This window comes from Labrus bergylta, chromosome 17, assembly GCF_963930695.1.
Source record: "Labrus bergylta chromosome 17, fLabBer1.1, whole genome shotgun sequence".
Classification (NCBI taxonomy): domain Eukaryota; kingdom Metazoa; phylum Chordata; class Actinopteri; order Labriformes; family Labridae; genus Labrus; species Labrus bergylta.
In genome coordinates, this window is record NC_089211.1 from 4,618,298 (window position 1) to 4,629,002 (window position 10,705).

The window sequence follows — 10,705 nt, forward strand, 5'->3', positions numbered from 1 at the left end:
TACATTTGGTGTCTGAATTATTTTATCTTCATATAAATACCCAATATGGAGGGGAAGAAGACTGAAAATATTCCAAAGATTAAAATGGTTATATATGTTTTAGTTCAAAATAATCAATTGGCTACACTGAAATACTGGAAATGTCTTACAAATTAAATAAGGACAAATCTCATTCCAAATATAGGCTACAGTCTGAATCATGAGATTAAGACAAAATCTGGAATTTCTTAGTAATTATTGTAAACATTATTTATATATAACAAGCATCTTGAAATTTTAAAGAAATAAGTCAGATGTTTTTCCCAAGCCAGTATAATCAGGGAAATGAAGGCGTAATTGTAAAGATTTTGAGACAAAGTTTTGCTTTCCAGATGTCGTTGTCAAATAAAAAAAACACCATAAAAATGAAGTAATTCAGAGTAAAATAAACTGAACTCATGTAGGTAAGCCAAAGACTTTAAATACATTGATAATACACAGTCTATGACAGGGGTGTCCAAAGTGTGGCCTGAGGGCCATTTGCGGCTCTTGAGGGGATTTTTTGCGGCCCGTGACTTCAAATGAAGAATCAGAAGATTTTGGCCCGAGGCCTTAATTAAGATTGGCACATTATCTTATTTTTCTTTTTCATGTTAACAAGGGTGGAACAATATTCCTAAAATAGAAAATGTTCAGTAACATGTATGTTGTTGCTTTTTTAAATCTACAGCTTTTACTATTTTCCACATTTTTTTGTAAACTATGAAAAAAAAAGTTTTTGCAAACAAGCGGACTGTTGTTTAACCATTTAATGACCTGAGCTAAATGCAGAAAGCTTTTCCAAAAAAATGAACCACGTTACAGACTTGATTCTGAGAAAAATACAAATGAAGTAGAACGAAGAAATCTAAATATTTGATTTCCTTTTATTAAAGGGTTTCTTTAGCAAGCCTTTTGATTCTGATCTACAAAGACTTACTATTTTTTCAACTATATTCTAAAAAACAAAACCTGTGGCCCGCGAGTGATTCTAACACAACAATTTTGGCCCGCAAGAAAAAAAGTTTGGACACCACTCGACACCACTGCTCTGTGAGGTAAGCCAGTAAACTCCCACCATCATCAGCGCAGAAGTCTGAACTGCGCAGGCGCAACGTGACGTGGAATGTTTACCGTGTCCGGAAGTGCCGTGGCTCTTTGGCCAGGCTGGACGATTTATCCTGAAATCTCACTCTCTAGTTGGTATTGTATTGAAGTTAACCCACATTTCGCAAATTATTTAACTCGACTAGGACCAAAAACATTTGTTTGACGTACAACGTACTCTTAAAGAGCGTCGTAGCTCAAAACTGACGATACAAAGTGCTCATTTAACCGGCTTGCTAAACTAGCTTACAGGCTAAGAGGACTGACAGCTGACTGTATGCTGTTTCCCTGTTTACAATTAATTTAATAGATTCAGCAAGTTTGAACGAAAGACTGGGTTACAACCAGAAGCCGACTGGTCATGGTCTTCACCACACCACCAGTTTCAGGGTCGAGATGACAGAGAGGTTTTTGTTTTTGTGGACATAATTGAAGTGGTCGAGTGTGAAGATTAAACATGGAAGATAAATACAGCAGCAACGTGCTGTCAGGAGGGAAGCTGGGCATGGTGGAAGTACCCAACTCTAGGTACGTACAGTTCAGTTCACCTGTGTGAAATCATATCATTATAGTAGCTTCAAATGAAGTCATATGTTTCTAGAATAGGTCCAAAAGTATGCTTAGTATTTTGCTTCTTATATCAGGAATTACATGTTTTCTATGTATGTCTAACTAATAAGATGTCCTATAACAATGCCTGTGTCCACTGTCCAAGGTGACATTGTTAAATGTATTGTTTACAAACTCTGTATAGATTCATAATATTTTATTTTAAGGAAAACTCATTGAATCCTTACTTTAAAGAAGTAAGAACAGTTTAATATTAACTTGATGATTACTGGATTACTACATTTTCAGGTGGGGCGGCAGTAGCTCTGTAGGGACTTGGGTTGGGAATCGGAGGGTTGCCGATTCAAGTCCCGGCACGGACAAAGTCCAGAAATTGGCCTGGTAGCTGGAGAGGTGCCAGTCCACTTCCTGAGCACTGCTGAGGTGCCCTTGAGCAAGGCAACTAACCCCCCCACCAGCTCAGGAGCGCCCACTGTGGGCAGCCCCCTCACTCTGAGACCTCTCCATTAGTGCATGTCCATAGGGTCCTGTTTGTGCATGTGTGTATTTCGGCCTATGTTTGTGTAGCATGTTTACTAGACAGAGTGTAAAATCGAATTTCCCCTCGCGGGATCAATAAAAGTATATAAATGAAATTGTGATTAATTGGCTGATTTCTTCAGACATATTTAGGATACTGGTGCAAATTGTGGAAAGGCTTTAACATGACAGATCTCCAGTTGTGAAATATATGTCTTTGTCCTTTTTCTTCAGGTTAACAAGATATATAGTTTTACTCATTATTACAAAGATCCTAAAGGCCCTGGGGATCTTTGAATCTTATGATATCCTCAAAGTGGTTCACATTGTGCAGTTCATCTTCATACTTAAATTAGGGTAAGTACTCTTCCGTTGTTAATTGCTTTAGTTTCATTCCATATATCGTGGTCAGCCTTAACTTGGTGTTTGTTTTATTACCATGCAGTCAAGCCAGCCTCCGCTTGAAAAATGATGCACGTCTCATATCAAATAATAACATAATAATAATATCAAAGCGTCTCTATGTTTCTCATCACCTGTGACAGATTTTTCTAAATAAAATATCAAAACATCAAATATGACTAAAATATCAAAGTGTCTTAATGCAATTTGAGCAGACTTTACCTTTAATGATCTCAAAAACTATACAGGAAAATCTGCAAAATATTCTCAGGACTACAGCCAGGGACCGTAAACCCGGTATAGACACACATCATTTTTCAAGTGGCGGCTGGCCTGACCGGGGTTTTGCTAAAGACGGCTCACTTGACTGTAATGTATTTTTGGTGTTGTCATTGGAGATAACATGCTAACTGCTGTCCTTCTCTTTCCCAGGAGTGCTGTTATTCTGCTTTTCTTTCAAAAGCCTTTCTCCTCAGGAAAAGCCATTTCAAAAAGACAGGTGTGTTGTAAATCTTCCCCTCTGCAGCCAGATGATTACAGTAAAACGTTGTTGTTGTTTTTACCATTTTCTCTCTGTAGATCTTATCTTAACTTTAATTTCTTTTGATTTTATTTCTGTTTCCTTCAGTGGATAAAGTTACTAAAGCATGCTGTTTTCAGCTGCATCATCTCCCTCCTGGGTTTCTTTGGCCTGACCCTCTGTGGCCCTCTAAGGTAATGTGTGTTAGACTTTTTGTTTTGTTAACTTTATGTCTTAGTATGAGCTCATTTAGACTCAAGATGTGTTCAGGTTGTCATTAAAACTCTGGATTGTGTCTTTTACAGGACGCTGTTACTTTTTGAGCACAGTGACGTGGTGGTTCTTGCCCTCCTCGGGGTTCTGTTCACCAGCTCAGGAGGGGGACCATCCAAGGTAGGAGGTCACACAAGCTAACCTCAATTTATTTCAAAATCTGACTGTTTGACTGCGAGCGTCTCCTGCATTGCGGGCCTTTGATGAAGCAGAATCAGAATCACAATAAGGTATATTGTCCAGAATGTTTAAACATACAAGAAATTGCTCTTGGTGTTTTGGTAGATTAAAATAAACATGGAAAAGTTTCAAAAGGGAAACTTCTTAAGTGCATTTTACATTGTATTATAAAATTGATGGCCAAAAGCCTGAAAATAAGACTGGAGTTTAACAGAAAAAGTACATCTTTAATAGAACAATAGTTCATTGCTATCTGCTGGGAGAAACTTTGTGAGGAGGCAGAGACTCCCACATTTAAAAACATGCTTAAAATCACATAACTTTGCTTTATCTGCTGCATTTTGTGCCTGATATAAGATATTTAATAACTGCTTGCCTGTAAACACTGCCTCAGATGAATATGTCACTTTGATAGATGTGTTTTAAATTCATTTCTGTTTGTTTGTGGTTATGGGCAGACTCGAGGAGCAGCGTTATTCATCATTGCTGTTATCTGCCTTCTGCTCTTTGACAACGACGATCTCATGGCAAAGATGGCTGAGCACCGTATCCTTTCATTCCCTGTGAAGGGCAGCATTTACGTCTGTTCTGTTATTGGTCTGCTCTGTTTTTGTTGTGCTTTATTTATAATATTCCTGTGTTTACATAGCATCTGCCTTAACTCGTCTTTTAACCAGCTGAGGGACACCATGACAGCGCGCTCACTCACTTCCTCTACACTGCCATTGCATTTTTAGGGGTTGCAGATCATAAAGTAAGCAAAACCCACTCAGTACATTTTATGTTCAATGCTGCCTTCAGAAGCACGGTGAAACATTTGTTTTGCTTTCTTCATGAATTTCCTCCATCAGGGTGGTGTAGTGCTGTTGGTGGTCTCCCTGTGCCTGAAGGTGGGCTTCCACACGGCCTCCAGGAAACTATCTGTTGAACTTGGCGGTGCAAAACGCCTCTATGCCTTAGACAACCTGGTGTCTGCTGTGGTGCTGCTGCCCTGGGTCATCGTGCTATCAGCAACAACAGACGTAAGTGCAAAAACTCTTTACATTCATGATTTGTCCTTTCAGAGAGCTAACAAGAGTCACAGAAAGCTGGAGAAAATTAGTAAAAAGACATATTGAGATGAGATGTTTCCAGGGGAAATTAGTGTTTACTGAAGAAAAAGATCAAACCAGACATGTTATTTCAAGAAGTAACAAAGTGTAGGTCAGAGGAATGGCTGCCTTACATGTTTTTTTTACTCTGATTATCAAACATTTTGATCCAAAACAAGACATCTACTTTCTAGAATAACATTGAACCTTGAGACCATATTTATGATCCACACAATGTGTTTTGTAACGATTTTTAAGAAAGTCCGGATCTTTCCTTTATTAACCTGCTGATTAAAAGATGCTCTGTGACCAACAGTTTCGTCTATCAAGCCGTATTTTATTTGTATTTGCTGTGGATATTTGTTGTCCCCGGGGGTTTTTGTGACAACTGGATGTTTTCACAGAGCCACCTCCCTATTTATGTAGTAGATATATGAGATTTAGACAGAGAGAGATTTGTCGTCCTGATCTTTTTTAAGCTCTCCAGAAAGTAACCACCACAAAAATAAATCTTCTTTCCATGCGTTTGATGTTAATTCTTTAATGATGTTATCAAGACTCTATCTAACCTCTATCATATTTTCAGAGTTGGTACTTTGTTGGTTTATTTGACTGCTTTGCATTGTGTTGTATTGATAAGACTACACAATGCACTGTATAATAATAATGTTCCTTATATGTTGCTTACCACTTCTTTGTGTTTTTTATACTCAGATTATTATTTTTTTTGAAGTCTGCCTGTTTTTCTACGTCTCTCTCGATACTAGAGTAAAGTAGAATCCTGGTCGTCACTTGTCCTGCCGTTCGGGATGATCATCTTCTCTGTAATGATCCTGGAGTTTTATGTTGAGGCTGTCTGCAGCGCTAAGATGGAGGCGCCGAGGTGTGCCCGCTACGGCGCCATCTCCCTCTTCCTTAGTGCCCTCCTGCTGGCTAACTTCTGGACTCACCCGCTGACTGACCAGCTGCTCTCCATAAGCCTACCCCAGCAGGTCAGCACAGAGCACGTGCTCTCTGGAGGAGTGATCGTCAGCGCCGTCTTCTTTATCATGTGTGAGTAAAAGCTGTGGGACTCAGCAGGATGATGGATGTGTAGTGATGGTGTCAAGTAGTTATTTAAAACCTACGCCAAATGATCCATCTTTCTGGAGTCAAGACAACTCTGGGCCAGCTTTCTGTTAGTGTTACCAAGCCCAAGGTAAACATTTCTGAATGCACATACAGATTTATCTCTGTATGTCAATACTCTCACTGAAAGCTGAAACAAGCTGTGTTACTGTCAACTTTTATTTTCCTGCTTATAATGCCTCCAACCGTTTCAGGGTGGCATTCCAGTTATTTGTTAATGTAATATCACAGGAATGCCTGAAGGTATTAAAGTCAAACGGTCCACTTGGAGATTTTTTGTTTGTCTACCACAATCCCTCAAAAACTGTTTGGTCTTAACTTGTCAAAATGTGTCAAAATGTGGATTTTCTGATATATTTAACCCAAAATGTCAAAGGGTTACCTTCTCTATGACTTCATAATATCATGGAAAGGCAATGTATGATCACAATTACTCTCAAATGTAAGTGAACACAGTAGGTCTAGAGTTTCTTCAAATTTGGCTCACCATTGGACATTCACCCCTCGCTCTACCCTTTGCATGCCTGTTCATTCTGCTTTCAAGAGATGAGTATAAGAGTAATCTCTCAGAAAGACAGACAGGATTTTGCTGCAACTGCTCCTCTTTAATGAAGATATTCTTTTGATGTTTAGTTTTACAGGAAACATAAAGATACACATGGACAAATAATAAGAAGAGGAATGTAGACATGTTGTACTATTACACTCAACAGTAATTTAAAATATAAACGCTCTAACTGAAACACCAACCTTTATTTCTCCTCGCTCCTTCCTTGCAGCATCCAGCATCCTCTCATCTCCGTCTAGAAAAGGTCAGAAGGGCACATTGGTGGGATATTCACCTGAAGGGACCCCTCTGTACAACTTCATGGGCGACGCCCTGCAGCACACGTCACAGTCCCTCCCTCGGTTCATCAAAGAGTCCCTGAAACAGATCCTGGAGGAATACGACTCCAGACAGATCTTCTACTTCCTGTGTCTCAATCTGGTATGTACGGCCACAGAAAGAAAAGAAAAACTGACTGCTGCCAATCAGATGAATGATCAAGAATGTAAACGCATGGCCAATTCAACACGTAGATAATTGTACAAAAATAACAATGGTGGGTCTAAAAAAACAACATCAATACTGAAAGTTTAGCTTAGTTCTTAAAAGTGAAACTTTTTAAAGAAGCTGCAAAAGACAAAAACAAAAAACATCCTCCCCTTATGTCTTTTTTTAAATGCCTTGTCTTCATACTTTTTTTTAGATTTGAGAAATATGGATGACAAATACTTAACAGATACAATTGTAGAAGACATTTATGGCTGACACTTTGTCAGTCTCAGGATTGGTGTGTGTACAGTTAAATGTCAATGTATTTTCTGTTTCTCTGTTTTAGGCGTTCACGTTTGTCGAGCTGTTTTATGGCGTTTGGACCAACAGTCTGGGTTTGATCTCTGACGGCTTCCACATGCTGTTTGACTGCTCCGCTTTAGTCCTTGGTTTGTTTGCCGCTCTAATGACGCGCTGGAAAGCCACCAGGATCTTCTCCTACGGGTAGAGTTCATTAAAGAATGTGAAAATGATTTGATGGGAGTTGTTGGGATGATAGAAAAAATAAATTTCTCTGTTGTTTTGTGCAGGTTTGGTCGTGTTGAGATACTCTCTGGATTCATTAATGGCCTGTTCCTGATGGTCATCGCTTTCTTTGTTTTTGTGGAGTCAGTCACACGTGTGTTGGATCCTCCGAATATAAACACTGACATGTTGACTGTGAGTACAATGAATCTACTATTTAATGCAATGGATGAAGACTGTGTAGTCGTGTTTTTTGTAATGTATCTCATGATATAAAAGTCCTCTGATATTTATATCATCCTGCATAAAACAGCTGCACTTTGTACTTTTTAAGTATTATTTCATCTAACTATTAAGCATATAATGACTTACTTTGGATCAGATCTGAAAAACGGATTTAGGTCATCCCAATTATTTTTGATTATCATAGATTCAGTCTTAACTCTGGGTGTCGTTTCTGTCCGTGCAGCCGGTGTCTGTCGGAGGCTTACTGGTCAACCTGGTCGGTATCTGCGCTTTCAGTCACGCTCACTCCCACGGCAGCAACAAAAGCTGCTCCTCGCATGACCACGGCCACTCACACCACGGCCACTCCCACAGCGAACACAGCCACGGGGGTCATGGACACTCCCACGGTGGGCACGGACACAGCAGTCATGGGCATGGTGGACACGGGCACTCCCACGGCTCGGGAGGTGGAGGCATGAACGCTAACATGAGAGGTTTGTGATTCAGCTAATCGAAGCACTTTTTAAAAGAAAGTCGCCCTATGATATAATCCCCAAGTGTTTTTCTTCCAGGCGTTTTCCTGCATGTACTTGCTGATACGTTGGGCAGCGTTGGAGTCATCATCTCCACCATCCTCATCCGTCAGTTTGGCTGGTTGATCGCTGACCCCATCTGTTCGCTCTTCATCGCCACGCTCATTTTTCTCAGCGTCATCCCTCTGATGAAGGACGCCTGTGAGGTTCTTCTTCTGCGAGCCCCCCCAGAAAATGAGAAGGAGCTGAACAGTGCGCTGGAAAAGGTAAGGAGTCTCACATCATTGTATCTATAACAAGATTTATAAAGAGGGAGACAGAAAAAATCAAATGCTTTTACTTATTCATTTTATTTTGATACATCAGATGAATGTGCTGAGCATGCCGTTTCTACTCTGTGTTTTTACATTTTAAAGCTCAATTCAAACCAAAAATTGTTTTTTTAAGTTTTTTGAGTCACTTAAGTCTTATATTGATTGTCACCTCTATGCCATTATCTGGCCTGCAATGACAAAAACAGTCATTTTGTCACATAACAGTTCAGTGCTATTTGATGCTGTAAGCAAACATCTTTTGATCAATCAAGTTCTTCTTAAGGTTCTGTTTTTACACAAAACATGTAAACTTACTGAATCAAATATTACCCTGCTTGTAATATCTTTGAAACTTAAAAATCGGTTGCATGCATGATAGCGTTTTACCTCGACCAATGAGCAGGATATTACAGAACATGTATTAAGTATAGAAAGAATAGGAGGCTATGTATCTGTAACAAAGGTATTTGCTTTTTACTGTCAGATGATTGTGTATTTATCTTAAAGGAGCAATCTGTAAGACATCTACAGAATTAAATCATAAAATGACCTTATTATATCATCAGACATTAAGGAAACATACTATGTTGAAGTGCTGGCTTCTCTGGATTTGTTTTGATTAGAGAACGTTGGCAGTTTAAATGCAACCCCACACGGCCGTTGAGAGCCGTTATCACGGCAAACCAACAAGTGTAAGAGTGATGGAAGCCTCCCCAAGAGAACTGGTTCAGATAGAAGTGATTGTACACGACCTAAAAATATTGAAGATGATTTTGAAAAATGGAGAGAGGTTAGAACACAGAAAGGTTTAGAGAGCGATGCAGAGCTGGATAAACACTGAAGCTTCAGTGTCTGACATGTGAACCCATGTGTGCATCGACTCTAAGGAGGAGGGGCTATGCCAAAAAAGAACTGGAGCAATTACTTACGTATTCACCTTGGCTACCATTAAAAAATATTGATGTTCATTTTTTTCCTAAACTGTTGTTTCAGATTGAGAAGATTGAAGGAGTTTTGTCCTTCCGGGATCCTCATTTCTGGAGACATTCAGCCAACATGATCGCAGGGACCATCCACCTCCAGATCATGTCAGACGTGGTGGAGCAGAGGATCATACAGCAGGTACAGAATATTTTGTTGCCCATCTGATCTCTAACTGAGGGCCAAACTTTAAAGGCCTGAGGTACTGGTCCCTAAAGGGGACATTTTTCAGTTTAGGTCATTGTTCGCTCCCATGTAATGATTAATTCCCCTCATCTGTAGGTGACGGCCATTTTGAAAGACGCCGGGGTGAATAATTTGTCGGTGCAGGTGGAGAAGGAGGCGTACTTTCAGCACATGTCTGGACTCAGCACAGGATTTCATGAAGTTCTTGCGATGACTCAGCAGATGGAGTCCATGAAAGACCTGAAAGATGGGACGTGTATCATGTGAAGAACATTTTTTGGGACCAAATGAAACTTGACATTCAGACTCTTTTGCATTGAAATGTACAGTATATGTGTGTGTATGTGGTTCTAATAAATCTGAATATATTGGTTTTACCTGAGTCACCTGTTTTCGTAAATAAAGTTAAATACTGAATATTAAACATTCAGTATTTAACTCTATTATTAACTGAATAATAAAGGCGTCTGTGGCTCAGTGTTATAGATCTTTAATCCCTCAATTTGGAAGTTGGTGCTTCGATCCCAGCTACTGCTGTCCACATGTCTTTGGGGAAAGACACCGAACCTCTAATTTTCCCCGTGTTATGTCAATGAATGGCTCTAGTTAATACTGACGGGCACTATAACCGTCCATTCTCAGTATGTGAATGTTGAGTAAATGTGACGTAAAGTGTCAAAGTGCTTTAAGGGGTCAGAAGACTAGAAAAGTGCTACAAGTCGTTTTACTGAATCCATTATCTATACCGCTTTTCCCATTCGCTCTAGTTACAGAATGTGGAGCGGATCCCAGCTGTCATTGGGCGAGAAGCAGGGTACACCCTGGACTGTTCACCAGTCAGTCACAGGGCTGACATACAGAGACAGACAACCAGCCAAGCTCACACATTTAAGTGACACCAGTTGACCTAACGAGCATGTCTTTGGACTGAGGGAGGAAGCTGGAGTACCCGGAGAGAACCCACACATGCACAGGGAGAACATCCCAGAAACCTCCTCGCTGTGAGGTAACCCCCGTTTTTATTGAAGCAATACTCATAAGGACAAAAAAGTTCTCTCTTTTAGTTGTAACAAAACCTTAAAACTAAATATCTA

General features: G+C 39.8%; 1 protein-coding gene across 1 annotated transcript; it reads left to right on the forward strand.

Moving 5' to 3' along the window:
* The first annotated feature begins 1,147 nt into the window (after nucleotides 1–1,147).
* On the forward strand, nucleotides 1,148–9,984 carry slc30a5 (solute carrier family 30 member 5). The gene is made up of 16 exons (XM_020636096.3): nucleotides 1,148–1,653; nucleotides 2,449–2,571; nucleotides 3,049–3,115; nucleotides 3,245–3,330; nucleotides 3,442–3,529; nucleotides 4,048–4,135; nucleotides 4,267–4,343; nucleotides 4,441–4,611; nucleotides 5,448–5,733; nucleotides 6,588–6,796; nucleotides 7,191–7,348; nucleotides 7,435–7,564; nucleotides 7,839–8,091; nucleotides 8,170–8,396; nucleotides 9,438–9,566; nucleotides 9,708–9,984. The coding sequence occupies exons 1-16, from the start codon at nucleotides 1,583–1,585 to the stop codon at nucleotides 9,876–9,878; spliced, it is 2,334 nt and encodes a 777-aa protein (XP_020491752.1). The 5' UTR covers nucleotides 1,148–1,582; the 3' UTR covers nucleotides 9,879–9,984.
* The last annotated feature ends 721 nt before the right edge of the window (nucleotides 9,985–10,705 follow it).